This window comes from Notolepis coatsorum (genome assembly GCF_963971535.1).
Source record: "Notolepis coatsorum genome assembly, chromosome: 20".
NCBI classification, from domain to species: Eukaryota; Metazoa; Chordata; class Actinopteri; order Aulopiformes; family Paralepididae; genus Notolepis; species Notolepis coatsorum.
The window spans coordinates 3,498,380-3,518,109 of NC_140184.1; the positions used below are offsets into that span (position 1 = coordinate 3,498,380).

At 46.1% G+C, this 19,730-nt stretch overlaps 1 protein-coding gene across 1 annotated transcript in view; it reads left to right on the forward strand.

Annotated features, from left to right (window-relative positions):
* The window catches only part of LOC311247278 (DDB1- and CUL4-associated factor 6-like), a gene marked incomplete at its 5' end in the record, with an annotated part of 108,247 nt that overhangs the window by 83,862 nt on the left and 4,655 nt on the right, over window positions 1–19,730 (forward strand). Inside the window, 3 exon segments of the mRNA XM_084337638.1 lie at window positions 2,223–2,361; window positions 5,027–5,183; window positions 6,787–6,875. Coding sequence (XP_084193764.1) covers window positions 2,223–2,361; window positions 5,027–5,183; window positions 6,787–6,875 — 385 coding nt within the window.

Sequence of the window (19,730 nt, forward strand, 5' to 3'; positions counted from 1 at the left end):
ATGAAGTAGGGATATTCGATATTGGCTCCACATTTCTAATTATGTTCTACTATTTTCACTTGATTTAAACGGAATGACGTCAAACAGCGACACCTAGGCAACAGAGCCCTGCTTGGTACTGCACCTCTCTTTACTGTTATGGGAACAGCTACTGGAGGAAGGGAGGGGGTTCTACTGCTCTCAGGTTCTACTCAGGTTATTCACAGGTTCTACTCAGGTTCTACTCAGGTTCTACCAGGAGAGGAGGGGGTTCTACTGTTCCTCAGGTTCTACTCAGGTTCTACCAGGAGAGGAGGGGGTTCTACTGTTCCTCAGGTTCTACTCAGGTTCTACCAGGAGGGGAGGGGGGTTCTACTGTTCCTCAGGTTCTACTCAGGTTCTACCAGGAGAGGAGGGGGTTCTACTGTTCCTCAGGTTCTACTTAGGTTCTACCAGGAGGAGAGGGGGGTTCTACTGTTCCTCAGGTTCTACTCAGGTTCTACCAGGAGAGGAGGGGGTTCTACTGTTCCTCAGGTTCTACTCAGGTTCTACCAGGAGAGGAGGGGGTTCTACTGCTCTCAGGTTCTACTCAGGTTCTACCAGGAGAGGAGGGGTTTATACTGTTCCTCAGGTTCTACTCAGGTTCTACCAGGAGATGAGGGGTTTATACTGTTCCTCAGGTTCTACTCAGGTTCTACTCAGGTTCTACCAGGAGAGGAGGGGGTTCTACTGTTCCTCAGGTTCTACCTAGGGTGACCAGGTGTCCCCCTTTTGGTTGTACTGTCCCACCATTTGACCAAATGTCCCGCGTCCCTCATATTGAGAGGATGTCCCTCTTTTCGAAGCCAAAAAAAAACATGCATCTAAAAGCCCCTCCCTACAGACAGTAAACGTAGCAACCCGCCTCTTGTCCACACACATTGCTCTGATTGGTTATAGTACTTTAGCGCGCTGCTTGCCTGCTTGTGACGTGACTGAGTCGTGACGCTACCTCATATCGCAGATCTGATTGGTTATAGTAATTTAGCGCACTGCTCTGCTCGTGAGAGTTGAACTTGTGACGCTACCTCATATCGCAAATCTGATTGGTAAAAAAAAAAAAAAAACATTACAAGCGAACTAGTTCAAGATGGAAAGCAGTAAAAAGAAACGGACCTGCAGTTACAACCAAGACTGGCAAACGACACATGACTGGGTGAGGCAGATGGCAGGCAATCCGCAGCAGGCTTTCTGTGTTTTGTGTCATAGTTCGTTTTCAATTGCGCATGGAGGAGAATACGACTTGAAGCGCCACAGTGGACGTGAGTCTCACTTGAAAGTGGCTCACCAAAAAGAAACATCCAGATCTATGGATACGTTTCTTTTTAAACCAAACAATGATAGCCAGACGGACAAGGTCACTGCAGCTGAGATAACAAGTGTCTATCACACAGTACAACACTCCCATTCATACTGTTTTCCCTAGTTCTGTGTTAACAGGGAATATCAAACACAAGACATGGTTAGGTGGTATTTAATTTGTATTTATTTTGATTTAACCTTTAACCTTTGATTTAAATCTATTCAGTGAAGACCATGGCAGTTATTCTAATAAAAGAATATATCTGTCCCACTTTGTCCCACCAAAATCTTACTGTTGTCCCACTTTGTCCCACCAAAATCTTACTGTTGTCCCACTTTGTCCCACCAAAATCTTACTGTTGTCCCACTTTTGGACTTTTTGCATCTGGTCACCCTAGTTCTACCAGGTCTGAAGACCTTCACAGTATAAGAAGTCACTAAACCCCATGTCAGTGCAATACCAAGAGGGGCCCCTAGGGGTAGCTGTTTGACAACATTACAGATCATACCTTTAACCTAAAACAAACATACTTCTTTGTGTGCTTATTAACCATGAACGATGAGTCCTGTGTGGTCATTAACATGTGTGTTAGATTAGTGATTTGTATGATTTCAACTGAATGCTCCCCTCCCTCCTGTACTTAAAAATCAGTTGTGTTGTGTTGTTGTTACATTGTATCAGGTATGATGAGACAGACTGAGAGATGTGTTGTTGTTACATTGTATCAGGTATGATGAGACAGACTGAGAGATGTGTTGTTGTTACATTGTATCAGGTATGATGAGACAGACTGAGAGATGTGTTGTTGTTACACTGTATCAGGTATGATGAGACAGACTGAGAGATGTGTTGTTGTTACACTGTATCAGGTATGATGAGACAGACTGTGTTCTCCTCCCAGGCGCTCCGCCGCAGCTCGTATCCAGGAGATCTTCCGGAGACGGAAAGAGAAGCGTGAGCTGGAGGAGAGTGAGACCCGGTGTGTCAGGAAGCCCTCGGTCCACATGGTCTACAAGGGCCACCGGAACTCCAGGACTACGGTGCTCACGCCGCTCACCCTCTTACGTACTCTTAGCGCAGAAGTACTGGAGAATTTACACATTTCTTAAGAAGAATTTATTTTATAAAAAATACATCCACAGAGCTTTTAGAAAGACGTGGAATAGACCTATTGCTTTCCGCCCCCAAATAAATAATTGATTCATAATTGATTTATTATTGATTGATTTATAATTTTTTTTAATGAATGTTGTTGTTTACATATTGCGTGCACATTGTTGACTAATTTCCCCACGTGGAACGCACCGGATTGGATAAACATGCTGCTAGTTGAGACATGCTGACATGCTGCTGCTCTAGTGGGCCATCTAGTGGCTTAATGTTGTCTATCATAAAAAAAGAAAAATCTAAATCCGCGCTGCCATTTTGTTTGTAGTCATATGAGGAGAGGAGACCCATTGCTTTCGAATGCCGTTGGAATTTCAAAAAACGACACTACCAGCTCAAGCCAGCTCCTGTCAATAAAATTACTTGTGGATAAAAAAAATTATTTATCTTATTTTTCGGGGTTATCTACCAAAATGTAATGTTATTGGCATAAATTAGAAGGCAGTTAGTTTAGCTACCTTTTTGTCAACGTCAGCAAAAAACGGCTTGCAATCCGATAAAAAATTGCAGAGGAATCTCATAATAAAAAAGTGACTGTATTTACAGTACATTTCATTCACAGTTCTTGCTGCACGCCTGGTGATACTAAATCCAGATTGAACTCTGCCATTGGAAAGAGGAGATTTGGCCCGATCCATAGATGTGCAACTTGGCTATAATGAGTTCATTTATAGGCCTGATATTCTATATTCTATAATAATATTTCGAATTGCATCTGTCCGGATGGCAGAATTCAGTACTGTATCTACAGAACCTTCTGTTTAATCATCTTCCCTTTATCCATTTGCTTAGATTTGTTGTACACGTGATCTCAAGAAGGTACTGAACGAGCTCAGTTGCAGTTCTTCATGTCTGGTAATTTTTAGCATGGTGTTATTCACCGTCAAAGATGAAAAATAAGGACCTTTAACCTCTTCCGCCCGTGCGGTCTGGGGCCAGACTGCAAATTACATCACGTCATAAATCAAGCTCTCTAGACTGTCTGACATAATTATTGTTTTTTTCTTCAAACGTATTCAAGAATAAACATCATAACCATGTCACAACAGCAGGCATCATGTATATTTTCATCAATACATTTGTTTACCAATAGGTTAAAGTGTTATTAGTGAGACTTTAGTTTTTTTTAAATGTGTTTTTGTGGTAGCGGAAATTGGCCATTTTGAATTACCGGCCGTCGGTGAATGTAGTAATTTTTTGTCATTTTGAGAAGAGGACACCCACAGCTTTCAATGAGCGTTGGAATTTTTCAAAACTACACCTCCCAAAGGCTTTCTGCAAGCAAATTACTTCCTGATTATTATTTTAAATTTGTCTTATTACTCTGGATTATATACCACAAAACTGAACGTTATTGGCATTTATTACATGGCGTTTTAACATTCGCCGAAATGCTTGATTGTGATTGGTCAATAGCCCCCGACAGTGGTGAATTATTTTTCGATAACCACCGGTGATTATTGTTTTTCGCAGCTGGAGTAATCAAGCCCCACTGACACACACTGTTTCAGTGCAATCAGACACACCTGCCGGGCTGCCCGCGATAATAATAATCACTTTATTTGGGCTGACAGAGCCACAGAACAACTGCGTCTGCATTTGATATCGTCTTGTCGATTTTGTAAAATGAATTAGGTATATTGTTAGTAAGTTAGCCATGTAATAAGCGGGATAATGTATAGCTATACTCGGTCATCATCGCAAAATAATTGACCTTCACTGACGCTTAAAACACCTCGCCGAGGCGCCTCTGTATTTTAAACTCTGTGTCGGTCAATTATTTTGCGACAATGACCTCGTAGCTATACATTATCCCTTACATATTGGAGTGCAGTTAGTTTGTCTCCCCTATTTTGAGCATTTAGCAACCATCCGATTTGAAATCAGTTTCAAAATGGCAGAGCTCTTGCAAGAATAAAAAACATACTACAGTAGATTTCATTATCTGTTCTTATGCACGCCTGGTGATACTAAATCCAAATTGAACTCGGCCATTTGAAAGAGAAGACTTGGCCCAATCCCTAAATGTGCGAATTGGCTATAATAAGGTAATTTATAGACCTGCTATTCTATATTCTATAATAATATTTCAAATGGCATGGGTCTGGATGGGAGAATTCAATACTGTATCTACAAAAACTTCTGTTTAATCATCTTCCCTTTATTAATTTCCTTCGTTTTTTGTACACGTGATCTCAAGAAGGTGCTGAACGAGCTCAGTGGCAGTTTTTCATGTCTGGTAATTTTTAGCATGGTGTTATTCACTGTCAAAGATGCAAAGAAAAATCATAATTCATATTCTCCTTTGTTTCATCACAATTTAAGCGAGCCTAGTAATCTACACAATATTTCTGAAACTGGGAATACATTCACTGAGGTCCATAGATGTCCCTAGATACCAAGAATATGCAAATGGACCTTGTAGAAGTGGAGCAACATTAAATTTACTTAGGTATGTATTTTAGGCGGATTTTTTGAAAATAGGGCTCCGGACTTAAGAGGTTAATGTTTGTGAATGTGTATTTTGTTGTGTTTCAGACCAAGGAGTCGTGCTTCTGGGGAGATCAGTTCGTGCTGAGCGGCTCAGACTGCGGACACATCTTCATCTGGGACCGGCACACCGGGGAGCACGTCATGCTGCTGGAGGCCGACAACCACGTGGTGAACTGTCTGCAGCCACACCCCTACGAGCCACGTGAGTCCTAACCTCTGACCCCCACGACCCCTAACCCCTACGAGCCACGTGAGTCCTAACCTCTGACCCCCACGACCCCTAACCCCTACGAGCCATGTGAGTCCTAACATCTGACCCCCACGACCCCTAACCCCTACGAGCCACGTGAGTCCTAACCTCTGACCCCCACGACCCCTAACCCCTACGAGCCACGTGAGTCCTAACCTCTGACCCCCACGACCCCTAACCCCTACGAGCCACGTGAGTCCTAACCTCTGACCCCTACGAGCCACGTGAGTCCAACACGATATACCACACTTTATATACCACACATTATATACCACACTTTATATATCACACATTATATACCACACATTATATACCACGCGCCTACGCCCCGTGTGGATGTGTAGGGTTCCTGCAGGTTACAGCAAGTCAAATTTAAGACTTTTTAAGAAATTTTTAAGACCACTTTGAATATAATCTAATACCTATTTCATGGTCATACTGGCAAAAAAGTATGAAGGTAAATTACTATGAAAGAAGTGATTCCAATGCTGCAACCTATGTTTCTACTAGGGATGTCCGATATTATCGGCCTACCGATATTGGCATTAAAATGTAATATCGGAAATTATCTGTATCGTTTTTTTTTATTTTTTACATTTATTTAACCTTTATTTACCCAGGCAAGCAAGTAAGAACAAATTCTTATTTTATTTATTGTGAAAAGTATGCATGTTGTGTTTTTGGGGGGGGGGGGGAAACCCCGCATATCGGTATCGGTATTTGTATTTGTATTTATTGGTTTAAAATACAGAGACAGTGCATATTAAGGAACATTTGACTGTAAATATGCCAGTTTAGCCAAGTTGGCTAATTTTCAACTGTATTGTTGATATCGGTATCGGAAATTAAGAGTTGGACAATATCGGTATATCGGATATCGGTAAAAAAGGCAATATCGAACATCCCTAGTTTCTACATGTTGCAACATGTCATTCAGTCAGTAAATTATATTATTTTAATCAAACAATATGTCGTCTGCCTTCGTGAATCTGGTCAAACTATTCATAATCGGGTCGTTGGTGGGAGTTTGCACACCATTGAGGTCTTCCTGTTTACATTTCACTTTACATTCCTTGGAAATGGAGATTTACATGTAGTTTCTCACTGGTAACAGTAGGTATGTTTCATGGTTCATGTAGTTTCTCACTGGTAACAGTAGGTATGTTTCATGGTTCATGTAGTTTCTCACTGGTAACAGTAGGTATGTTTCATGGTTCATGTAGTTTCTCACTGGTAACAGTAGGTATGTTTCATGGTTCATGTAGTTTCTCACTGGTAACAGTAGGTATGTTTCATGGTTCATGTAGTTTCTCACTGGTAACAGTAGGTATGTTTCATGGTTCATGTAGTTTCTCACTGGTAACAGTAGGTATGTTTCATGGTTCTCACTGGTAACAGTAGGTATGTTTCATGGTTCTCACTGGTAACAGTAGGTATGTTTCATGGTTCTCACTGGTAACAGTAGGTATGTTTCATGGTTCTCACTGGTAACAGTAGGTATGTTTAATGGTTCTCACTGGTAACAGTAGGTATGTTTCATGGTTCTCTCTCGTAGTTCTTGCCACATCAGGGATCGATCACAACATCAAGGTCTGGTCTCCTATGGAAGAGTTCCCCTCGTTCAACACAGACCTGGCTGAAGAGGTGAGTTACTTGACTTCCACACACACACACACGCACGCACGCACGCACGCACGCACACACATTTGAAATGTTTATTTATGTCCACATGAACAGAAGTACAAGGAATCCTCATACAAAGGACATAAACACTGCCAGTGCAGTCAGAAAGTATGAAAGAACAGCCAGTTACAAAATGCATGGACGGCAGAACGCTGTTACATACAGTATGGCTGAACTACTCGTCGGACACATCGGACATGAATCATGGGTAAAGGAAACAACGCCTCCTGTCTCTCTCTCTCTCTCTCTCTCTCTCTCTCTCTCTCTCTCTCTCTCTCTCTCTCTCTCTCTCTCTCTCTCTCTCTCTTTCTCTATCTCTCTCTCTTCCTTTTTCTTTCTTTCTTTCTCTCTCTCTCTCTCTCTCTCTCTCTCACTCTCTCTCTCTCTCTCTCTCTCGCTCTCTCTCTCTCTCTCTTCCTCTCTCTCTCTCTCTTCCTCTCTCTCACACACACTTTTTAAACAACAGCACCACCCAGTGCCTGTAGTGTGTATAATATGTTTGGCCATCGATCTACTGTACTCTGATAACATGATGTGAACAGACCAGGTGACATTTCATTCTGTTTTTTGATTAGATTAAATTCAAATGTATTGTCATCATGCAGCACAAGTACAGTACAACGGAAATAAGTTTGGCATCCAACCAGAGTGATAAACGTAACAGTAAAGTTAGTTAGTTAGTAATATACAATGTACAGGTGATTAAACCGGGTATAAAATATATAAATTAGTACTACTGAGTAATAGTACTAATTAGATTAATTAATATGTACAGATATATACATATATACAGCACTATTGTACATACTATCATACAGAGTTATTATGGGTAGACTGGTACAAGGTAGGTAGTTACGATTATTATGAATACTACTTGTCAGGTGCCACATTTCCTGGCTTGGTGCTGATTCACATTCACAAAACCAAACCACTACAACTACATACAGAACACTGAACACTGAACTCTCCACTCACAAGTACACATGAGCACACACACACACACACACACACACACACACACACACACACACACACACACACACACACACACACACACACGCACACACACACACACACACACACAAACACACACGCACACACACAACACTCATGCTGTAACCGCTTTAACCAATCACTTTAAACAATCACTTTAAACAAAATGTCACTTTAAATAATGGAAAATTCACTTTAAAGGAATGAGGTATTGTATAGTATAGTTCAGATACATTAAGTATAATGACGGAGTGTAAATTGTATATTGTATAGTAGTGTACATAGGAACCAGTTTCTCAGGAACTTAGCATGTCTATTTTTATCATGCACATCTTATGTCTTACCTGTTTTTCTTTTCTATGTCTATTTTATTATTGTATTATTGCACAATCGATGCGGGCATGACCACCCGCATTTCACTGTATGCCCTGGTATGTATGTGACAAATAAACCTCTTGATTCTTCTTGATTCTTACGTGTGAAAACTAGAGAGAGAGAGACAGAGAGAATTAGACCAAGTCCCTTTCAATACATCAAGTGGTCAGTAGAGCAAACTAGAGCTTGTCTCCTCTTAGTCCATTCATTGACTAAATTATGCCAACAGATTACATTTGATCAATAGATCTTCTAGTCAATATTTCTATTGAGCTTTCTGACACACAGCCAATCACAAATCAGGCCATTGGACCACACCGTCTCAAAGGAGAAGGACATGTTACTTGAAGAGAGGGAGACACGTTCTCACAGACAGAGTCATAGTGTTCTTCTCAATATGCAGTACAGCATCATACAACACACACCAATATTTGATTTGATTTTTGATTTGATTGAAGTTTATTTCAAATATGCAACATAACAAACAAACATCAAGTACATATATAGCCTTAAGCCGTTCAAATAATAAATGTATATAAGAAATCAAAAATAACAAAGTAAAAACAATAAAGTCAAACTCAATACTTTTTTTGTTGTCATTTACATATTTGAAAAGGAGTGGGAAGAAGAATACACTTATTTAATCCCACCCCTATTTACTCATCAGAATATACTATATTTTATTTACTAATTCATACATTACTAGACTTATATTGAAAAATGTACTTAGTTAACAATACACTTTTTTAATAATACCTTATTAATATTGGCCAAACTGTATGTTACCCTGTAAAGTTCCTCTAGCCATTTTGTATACATAATATACAACTATATACCTACATATGCACATATATACATTTATATATACATACATACACATACATACTGCCAGTTATCAAACCCCTTCTTCATCTCTGTACCTCTGTAAAATCATTTGACTGTATTTTATTTTAAACTGTTTTATGAATTAAACAACAACAAAACAAAGGTGAGACCATGTCATCAAAAACAAAAGCATTATGAAATAAAATGATAGAATACAGATTATTACATTACATTCCTGTACAGGACAGTGTACCTGATACTTAAGCACTTATGTATTGTGCGCCCTGTAAACAGAGAGTCATAATAATAATAATAATAATAATAATAATAATAATAATAATAATATAAATAATATAACCCTAACCCTGTAAACACAGAGCCTGTTATGGTTTGACACCGACCCCAAACGCTAACGACACAAGAGAGTAGGATTCAGAGTTGCCAAAAACGAGGGCTTGTTTATTTGATATATGAATAAGTGAAACAGGGAAAGCAGGTCAACAAGAACAGGTACAATGAACAAGGGGCAAAGTTCTGCTGCTCTGCAGCTTCTCCCGGAAGGGTAGTCTTGGGAAGCAGGAGCAGACCTCTGTACCGCTCTGCAGACTCTCACGGCGGACCTCTCAGATGTTGTGCAAGACCGAGAGAGGGAGAGAGGGAACGGGTCAGTGACAGAGCAGACTTGAAACGAGCTGGAGGACAGGGTGTTATATTCTTCGTGTTAAACAACACAGTGATGTGCAATATTCCAAAAACAGCCCAAGTGAAATATCTTCATGTAATCACACAGTGAGCAAAAATCCAAACACCGTCCAAATGTGAAATACTATCTTCGTGTAAACACACAGTGAGCAAAAAGCCAAACACAGTCCAAATGTGAAACAATATCTTCGTGTAAATACACAGTGAGCAAAAATCCAAACACAGTCCAAATGTGAAATAATATCTTCGTGTAAATACACAGTGGGAGGTGGAAGATCCCAAAATATTAATCCATAAAGGAAAGGGCAAAAACGATAAAGGCTGGGTGAGTGACTGTCTGACAAAAAGGTGGTAGACTTCAGTGTAAAGGTTACACACGAAAATCGGAAATAGGTCAAGACAGTCAATCTAGAAAAACTCACCCAGACGAGCTGCGTAAAGGGAACAGGAACAAACAGTGGAGGCGAGCGCGCGCCACGGAGCAGGTATCCAAGCGAAGGCTTCTAGGAATTTCCTGGAGATTAGCACAGTGAAACAGAAGCAACGGGGAAAAACATCCAGCGACAAATCAAGACGAACCAACAACTTAGGGTGGGGAAAACGGGGTATAAATAATGAGGGATCGATTGATTGAAAGGCAGTGACAGCTGGGGAATGTGATTGAAAAGCGTGGGGAAGTGAGGGAACCAATCAGCGACGTCTCAGATGACGTCAGCGGGGAGAAACGTGTGAACGAGGGAATTGAAATACTTGACAGAAAAAATGAATGAAAACAAAGCGAGGGTGGTTAAAGGAACAGAACGAGTGAGAAGGCAAGGACAGAAACCTCACAGTACCCCCCCCTCAACGGGAGCCGCCCGGCGACCAGGCCGACCCGGCTCGTCAGGATGGGCCCGATGGAAGTCGGTGATCAAGCCGGGATCCACGATGAGCTGCCGGGAGACCCAGCTACGCTCCTCAGGGCCGTAACCCTCCCAGTCCACCAGGTATTGGAATCCCCGGCCCCGCCGACGAACGCCCATCAACCGGCGGACCTGCCACTGGGGGTGACCATCCACTAGCACAGGAGGCGGTGGATCAGGAGCCGGAGGCATAAGGGGACTGAGGGAGACGGGCTTAACCCGGGAGACATGGAACACGGGGTGGATGTGCATGGATGCAGGAAGCTTCAGGCGCAGGGCCGCCGGACTGAGTACCTTCAGGACCTCGAAAGGACCGACGAAGCGAGGGTTGAGCTTCTTGGCCGAGGACCGTAGCGGGAGGTCCTTCGCGGAGAGCCACACCCTCTGCCCAGGGCGGTAAGTCGGCGCGGGAACCCGGCGCCGGTCGGCACCACGACAGGCGCGCTCAGATGTCCGGAGCAGCGCGGTCCTGGTGATCTCCCAAACGCGACGGCAGCGGTCGAGGTGGACCTGCACGGAGGGAACTGCCACTTCCGTCTCCAGTGCGGGAAAAAGAGGGGGCTGGTAGCCTAGGGAGGCCTCAAAGGGGGAGAGGCCGGTGGCGGAACTGACCATTGAGTTGATCGAGTATTCAACCCAGGGAAGGAAACGACTCCAGGATGCCGGCCTCTCGGCTGCCACACACCGAAGAGCAGACTCCACGCTCTGGTTCATCCTCTCCGTCTGCCCGTTTGTCTGGGGATGGTAGCCGGAGGAGAGACTGACCGTTGCCCCCAATCCCTTGCAGAAAGCCCGCCAAACCTGGGAGGTGAACTGGGGCCCCCGGTCAGAGACGATGTCCTGGGGGAAACCGTGAAGGCGGAACACGTGGTGCGTCAGGAGGTCCGCAGTCTCGGCTGCTGAGGGAAGCTTGGAGAGGGCCACGAGGTGGACCCCCTTGCTGAATCGATCCACCACGGTCAGAAGGCAGGTGTTCCCCTGGGAGGAGGGTAGTCCAGTGACGAAGTCGAGCGCCACATGTGACCACGGACGGCTTGGAACGGGAAGTGGCTGCAAGAGCCCGGAGGGTGCCTGGTGAGAGGCCTTGCTGCGGGCACAGACCGCGCAGGCCAATACGAACTCCTTGACGTCGTTTCGCATGGTGGGCCACCAGAAACGACGAGCCAGGAAGGAGAACGTGCGATGGACGCCTGGGTGGCAGGCGAACCGGCTGGTATGGCCCCACAGCAGTACCTGGGACCGGACAGAGTCAGGGACGAAGAGACGGCTCCTAGGGACGTTGCTTGGAGCACGTTGGAAGCGTAGGGCACGCCTCACCACACCCTCGATGCCCAAGGTGATGGCTCCAACCACTCGGGCCTCCGGGATGATGGGAGATGGGTCCTCAGAGGGTGGAGCCCCCTTGGAGTGCATCCGGGACAGGGAGTCGGCCTTCGTGTTGCGGGAACCGGGGCGGAAGGTCAGCGAGAAGTCGAACCGACTGAGGAAACTGGCCCATCTCGCCTGCCGACCGTTGAGGCGCCTGGAAGCGCGGATGAACGTTAGGTTCTTGTGGTCCGTCCAGATGGTAAAAGGCTCCTCGGCACCCTCTAGCCAATGACGCCACTCCTCCAGAGCCGCCACGACCGCCAGTAGCTCCCGATTGCCGGTGTCGTAGTTCCTCTCGGCGGGGAGGAAGCGACGCGAGTAGAAGGCGCAAGGATGTACCTTCTGGTCGGAAGGAGAACGCTGGGATAGGACAGCGCCCAGGCCAGAATCCGAGGCGTCCACCTCCACGATGAACTGTCTCTTGGGGTCAGGGTGGAGCAGGATAGGAGCGGAAGTGAACCTTCTCTTGAGGGAGCGGAACGCAGCGCATGCCGCTGGGGACCAGTCGAACGGCAGAGCGGGGGAGGTCAGCTTGGTAAGAGGCTCCGCCACTTGGCTGTAGTTCCGGATGAACCTTCGGTAGAAGTTTGCGAACCCGAGGAAACTCTGTAGCTCCTTCCGAGTGGTGGGTTCCGGCCAATCCTCCACAGCCTGGATCTTGCGAGGATCCGCTCGGGTCAAGCCCTTCTCCACGATGAAGCCCAGGTAGTCGACGGAGTTGGAGTGGAAACGGCACTTCTCCGCCTTGACGAAGAGCCGATTGTGGAGGAGGCGCTCCAGCACCCGGCGGACATGCAGGATGTGTTCCTCGAGGGTCCTGGAAAAGATAAGAATGTCGTCCAGGTACACCACCACGAACACCTCCAGCATGTCACGGAGGACATCGTTCATGAGTGCCTGGAATACCGCCGGGGCGTTGGTGAGACCGAACGGCATCACAAGGTACTCATAGTGGCCCCTGGGGGTCTTGAAGGCGGTCTTCCATTCATCGCCCTCACGGATACGGACAAGATGATAGGCACTTCGGAGATCCAGCTTGGTGAAGAACGAGGCCTGGGTCAGTGGCTCGAAGGTGGAGCTCATGAGAGGTAGGGGGTATTTGTTCTTGATGGTGATCTCGTTGAGCTGACGATAGTCGATGCAGGGTCGCAGGTCCCCATCCTTCTTTCCAACAAAGAAGAACCCGGCCGCCACCGGGGAGGAGGAAGGCCGAATGAGTCCTGCTTCCAATGACTCAGAGATGTAGAGATCCATCGCCTTCTTCTCCGGGGCAGTCAGACTGTAGAGGCGGCTGCCGGGAAGGGGAGCCCCTTGGCGGAGGTTGATGGCGCAGTCATAGGGGCGGTGAGGTGGAAGGGACTGAGCCCTGGTCTTACTGAATACCTCCATGAGGTCGTGGTACTCGGGAGGAACGGACGAGGGATCCGGGGGCAACTCACCAGCCGGTCTCCGGGGCGGGGGACAAGACGCCGCCTGTAGACAGCGGGCGTGACAGGAGGAGCTCCAGCCCCTGATGGTACCGGAGGCCCAGGCGATGTGGGGCTCGTGCAGCGCGAGCCAGGGCCTACCCAGGACCACCGGGACAAGGGGGGATTGGGTAATGAGGAACTGGATCCTCTCTACGTGGTTCCCAGCAATGGTCAGCAAGACTGGGCCGGTCCGTTGAGAGATGTCGGCCAGGCGGTGTTGGTCCAACGAAAAGATCTCCAAGGGCCTCACAAGGGCCTCAAGAGGTATGTTGGCTTGGGTGGCAAACTCGAAGTCGAGGAAGTTCTCGTCTGCCCCAGAGTCGATGAGGGCCTCCACCGTGGCACGTTGGTCCCCCCAGGCCAGGGTGACGCTCAACAGATGGTCAGGTGGTGCGCGGCGCTGGGAATGGGAAAAACGGCTCACCAGGATCTCCCGGGGTCTTGGTGAGCCCGATCTTTTGGCCGGGTAGGGCAGTCGGCGATACGGTGTCCCGCACCTCCGCAGTAGAGGCAGAGACCGGACCTGAGCCTTGCCTGACGCTCCGCCTGGCTCAGATGAGAGCGTCCCAGCTGCATGGGTTCCTCCTCGCGCACCGGACGGGGAAGCCTGTTACCATCAGTAGTGTTGGGGACGGGGCGTCCAGGAGTCCGGGGTGCTTCAGGAGGTGACAGTCGGGCCCTCTCGCGCCTTCTCTCCAGGAGGCGTCCGTCAATACGGATGACAAGGCTAAACAGCTCCTCGAGGGAGTCGGGCACCTCCCTGGTAGCGAGCTGGTCCCGGACTGCGTCACTGAGCCCCCTTATGAAGGTTAGGCGAAGAGCAGGTTCGTTCCATCCGCTCTCCACCGCCGCCAGTCGAAACTCCATGACATAGTCCGTCACCCTGCTGCTCCCTTGCCGGAAGGTCCCCAACCGGGCTCCAGGGTCCAGACCTCGGGCTGGATGGTGGAACACTCTGCGGAGCTCCGCCACGAAGTCTGGGTAGGAGAACAAAAAATCTGCTTCCATTGCCCAGGAGGATGTGACCCACTGGGCAGCATGGCCTGAAAGTAGGTTGGTTATATAAGCCACTCGGGACCCATGAGCTGAAAAACGGCTTGGCTGATGACGGAAAACCAACTCACATTGCATGATGAATGTGGCACACTCCTCGGGATTACCGTCAAACAGCCGTGGGACGGAGAGAAGGGGTTCCCGAGGTGCGAGATCTGCTGGGGCTGCGGGGAATGTTCCTGGAGGGTGTGAGAGATGAAAAGTATTAACGGCGTCGCCCAGCGAGTTAAGCTGGGCGAGAATCTCGGACTGTTGTCCCGCCATAGCGGCCATTGAACCCTGCATAGGCAGGACCTGGTCCCTGAGGTTCTGCACCGCAGCCGCAGCCCGCTCTAGTTGGAGACCGTGATCCCTGGTCAACTCGACTTGAAATGCAAGTGCGGTTCTGACCCCCTCTGTGTCGGCTGGGGTCGTCATGGTTGGTTCGTAATGTTATGGTTTGACACCGACCCCAAACGCTAACGACACAAGAGAGTAGGATTCAGAGTTGCCAAAAACGAGGGCTTGTTTATTTGATATATGAATAAGTGAAACAGGGAAAGCAGGTCAACAAGAACAGGTACAATGAACAAGGGGCAAAGTTCTGCTGCTCTGCAGCTTCTCCCGGAAGGGTAGTCTTGGGAAGCAGGAGCAGACCTCTGTACCGCTCTGCAGACTCTCACGGCGGACCTCTCAGATGTTGTGCAAGACCGAGAGAGGGAGAGAGGGAACGGGTCAGTGACAGAGCAGACTTGAAACGAGCTGGAGGACAGGGTGTTATATTCTTCGTGTTAAACAACACAGTGATGTGCAATATTCCAAAAACAGCCCAAGTGAAATATCTTCATGTAATCACACAGTGAGCAAAAATCCAAACACCGTCCAAATGTGAAATACTATCTTCGTGTAAACACACAGTGAGCAAAAAGCCAAACACAGTCCAAATGTGAAACAATATCTTCGTGTAAATACACAGTGAGCAAAAATCCAAACACAGTCCAAATGTGAAATAATATCTTCGTGTAAATACACAGTGGGAGGTGGAAGATCCCAAAATATTAATCCATAAAGGAAAGGGCAAAAACGATAAAGGCTGGGTGAGTGACTGTCTGACAAAAAGGTGGTAGACTTCAGTGTAAAGGTTACACACGAAAATCGGAAATAGGTCAAGACAGTCAATCTAGAAAAACTCACCCAGACGAGCTGCGTAAAGGGAACAGGAACAAACAGTGGAGGCGAGCGCGCGCCACGGAGCAGGTATCCAAGCGAAGGCTTCTAGGAATTTCCTGGAGATTAGCACAGTGAAACAGAAGCAACGGGGAAAAACATCCAGCGACAAATCAAGACGAACCAACAACTTAGGGTGGGGAAAACGGGGTATAAATAATGAGGGATCGATTGATTGAAAGGCAGTGACAGCTGGGGAATGTGATTGAAAAGCGTGGGGAAGTGAGGGAACCAATCAGCGACGTCTCAGATGACGTCAGCGGGGAGAAACGTGTGAACGAGGGAATTGAAATACTTGACAGAAAAAATGAATGAAAACAAAGCGAGGGTGGTTAAAGGAACAGAACGAGTGAGAAGGCAAGGACAGAAACCTCACAGAGCCATTATGAATAGATTTAGCTGGTTCAGCTCCAGCTTTAAGGTTTTCAGTTTGTTATGTGAGTGAATTAAGACTTCTTTAAATTCACTAATAATTAACTGATAGAGGACTATTCCTTTACCTGATCACTATTCTATCAGGGTAGTTTTAACCTGATCACTATTCTATCAGGGTAGTTTTAACCTGATCACTAATCTATCAGGTAGTGTTAACCTGATCTCTATTCTATCAGGGTAGTTTTAACCTGATCACTATCTATCAGGGTAGTTTTAACCTGATCAATATTCTATCAGGGTAGTTTTAACCTGATCAATATCCTATCAGGGTAGTTTTAACCTGATCAATATTCTATCAGGGTAGTTTTAACCTGATCAATATCCTATCAGGGTAGTTTTAACCTGATCAATATTCTATCAGGGTAGTTTTAATCTGATCAATATTCTATCAGGGTAGTTTTAACCTGATCAATATCCTATCAGGGTAGTTTTAACCTGATCAATATTCTACCAGGGTAGTTTTAACCTGATCAATATTCTATCAGGGTAGTTTAAACCTGATCAATATTCTATCAGGGTAGTTTTAACCTGATCAATATCCTATCAGGTAGTTTTAACCTGATCAATATTCTATCAGGGTGGTTTTAACCTGATCAATATTCTATCAGGGTGGTTTTAACCTGATCACTATTATATCAGATAGTTTTAACCTGATCAATATTCTATCAGGGTAGTTTTAACCTGATCACTATTATATCAGGGTAGTTTTAACCTGATCACTAATCTAACAGGTAGTTCTACTAACAGAAGTATTGATTATGTGCACATAATACTTATTCACTACGGATACTAATAGTGTGTCCTGTGTTGTTCCTCTAATAGTGAACGCTCTCTCGCTCCTCTAATAGTGAACACTGTGCTCCTCTAATAGTGAACGCTGTCCTGTGCTCCTCTAATAGTGAACGGTCTCTCGCTCCTCTAATAGTGAACACTCTCTCGCTCCTCTAATAGTGAACACTCTCTCGCTCCTCTAATAGTGAACACTCTCTCGCTCCTCTAATAGTGAACACTCTCTCGCTCCTCTAATAGTGAACGGTCTCTCGCTCCTCTAATAGTGAACACTCTCTCGCTCCTCTAATAGTGAACGGTCTCTCGCTCCTCTAATACTGAACACTCTCTCGCTCCTCTAATAGTGAACACTGTGCTCCTCTAATAGTGAACACTGTCCTGTGCTCCTCTAATAGTGAACACTGTGCTCCTCTAATAGTGAACACTCTCTCGCTCCTCTAATAGTGAACACTCTCTCGCTCCTCTCATAGTGAACGCTCTCTCGCTCCTCTAATAGTGAACACTCTCTCGCTCCTCTAATAGTGAACATTCTCGCTCCTCTAATAGTGAACGCTCTCTCGCTCCTCTCATAGTGAACGCTCTCTCACTCCTCTAATAGTGAACACTCTCTCGCTCCTCTAATAGTGAACACTCTCTCGCTCCTCTCATAGTGAACGCTCTCTCGCTCCTCTAATAGTGAACGCTCTCTCGCTCCTCTCATAGTGAACGCTCTCTCGCTCCTCTAATAGTGAACACTCTCTCGCTTTTCTAATAGTGAACGCTCTCTCGCTCCTCTAATAGTGAACAATCTCTCGATCCTCTAATAGTGAACTCTCTCGCTCCTCTAATAGTGAACACTCTCTCGCTCCTCTCATAGTGAACACTCTCTCGCTCCTCTAATAGTGAACACTCTCTCGATCCTCTAATAGTGAACACTCTCTCGCTTTTCTAATAGTGAACGCTCTCTCGATCCTCTAATAGTGAACACTCTCTCGCTTTTCTAATAGTGAACGCTCTCTCGCTCCTCTAATAGTGAACGCTCTCTCGCTTTTCTAATAGTGAACGCTCTCTCGCTCCTCTAATAGTGAACGCTCTCTCGCTCCTCTAATAGTGAACACTCTCTCGCTTTTCTAATAGTGAACGCGCTCTCGCTCCTCTAATAGTGAACACTCTCTCGCTCCTCTAATAGTGAACACTCTCTCGCTCCTCTAATAGTGAACACTCTCTCGCTCCTCTAATAGTGAACGCTCTCTCGCTCCTCTAATAGTGAACACTCTCTCGCTCCTCTAATAGTGAACACTCTCTCGCTCCTCTAATAGTGAACACTCTCGCTCCTCTAATAGTGAACACTCTCTCGCTCCTCTCATAGTGAACGCTCTCTCGCTCCTCTAATAGTGAACACTCTCTCGCTCCTCTAATAGTGAACTCTCTCTCGATCCTCTAATAGTGAACACTCTCTCGCTCCTCTAATAGTGAACACTCTCTCGCTCCTCTCATAGTGAACGCTCTCTCGCTCCTCTAATAGTGAACACTCTCTCGCTCCTCTAATAGTGAACACTCTCTCGCTCCTCTAATAGTGAACGCTCTCTCGATCCTCTAATAGTGAACTCTCTCGCTCCTCTAATAGTGAACACTCTCTCGCTTTTCTAATAGTGAACGCTCTCTCGCTCCTCTAATAGTGAACGCTCTCTCGCTCCTCTAATAGTGAACACTCTCTCGCTCCTCTAATAGTGAACACTCTCTCGATCCTCTAATAGTGAACACTCTCTCGCTTTTCTAATAGTGAACGCTCTCTCGCTCCTCTAATAGTGAACTCTCTCGCTCCTCTAATAGTGAACACTCTCTCGCTCCTCTAATAGTGAACACTCTCTCGCTTTTCTAATAGTGAACGCGCTCTCGCTCCTCTAATAGTGAACACTCTCTCGCTCCTCTCATAGTGAACACTCTCTCGCTCCTCTAATAGTGAACGCTCTCTCGCTCCTCTAATAGTGAACACTCTCTCGCTCCTCTCATAGTGAACACTCTCTCGATCCTCTAATAGTGAACGCTCTCTCGCTCCTCTAATAGTGAACACTCTCTCGCTCCTCTAATAGTGAACACTCTCTCGCTCCTCTAATAGTGAACACTCTCTCGCTCCTCTAATAGTGAACACTCTCTCGCTCCTCTAATAGTGAACACTCTCTCGCTCCTCTAATAGTGAACGCTCTCTCGCTCCTCTAATAGTGAACGGTCTCTCGCTCCTCTAATAGTGAACACTCTCTCGCTCCTCTAATAGTGAACACTCTCTCGCTCCTCTAATAGTGAACGCTCTCTCGCTCCTCTAATAGTGAACACTCTCTCGCTCCTCTAATAGTGAACACTCTCGCTCCTCTAATAGTGAACACTCTCTCGCTCCTCTAATAGTGAACACTCTCGCTCCTCTAATAGTGAACACTCTCTCGCTCCTCTCATAGTGAACGCTATCTCGCTCCTCTAATAGTGAACACTCTCTCGCTCCTCTAATAGTGAACTCTCTCTCGATCCTCTAATAGTGAACACTCTCTCGCTCCTCTAATAGTGAACACTCTCTCGCTCCTCTAATAGTGAACACTCTCTCGCTCCTCTAATAGTGAACACTCTCTCGCTCCTCTAATAGTGAACTCTCTCTCGATCCTCTAATAGTGAACACTCTCTCGCTCCTCTCATAGTGAACGCTCTCTCGCTCCTCTCATAGTGAACGC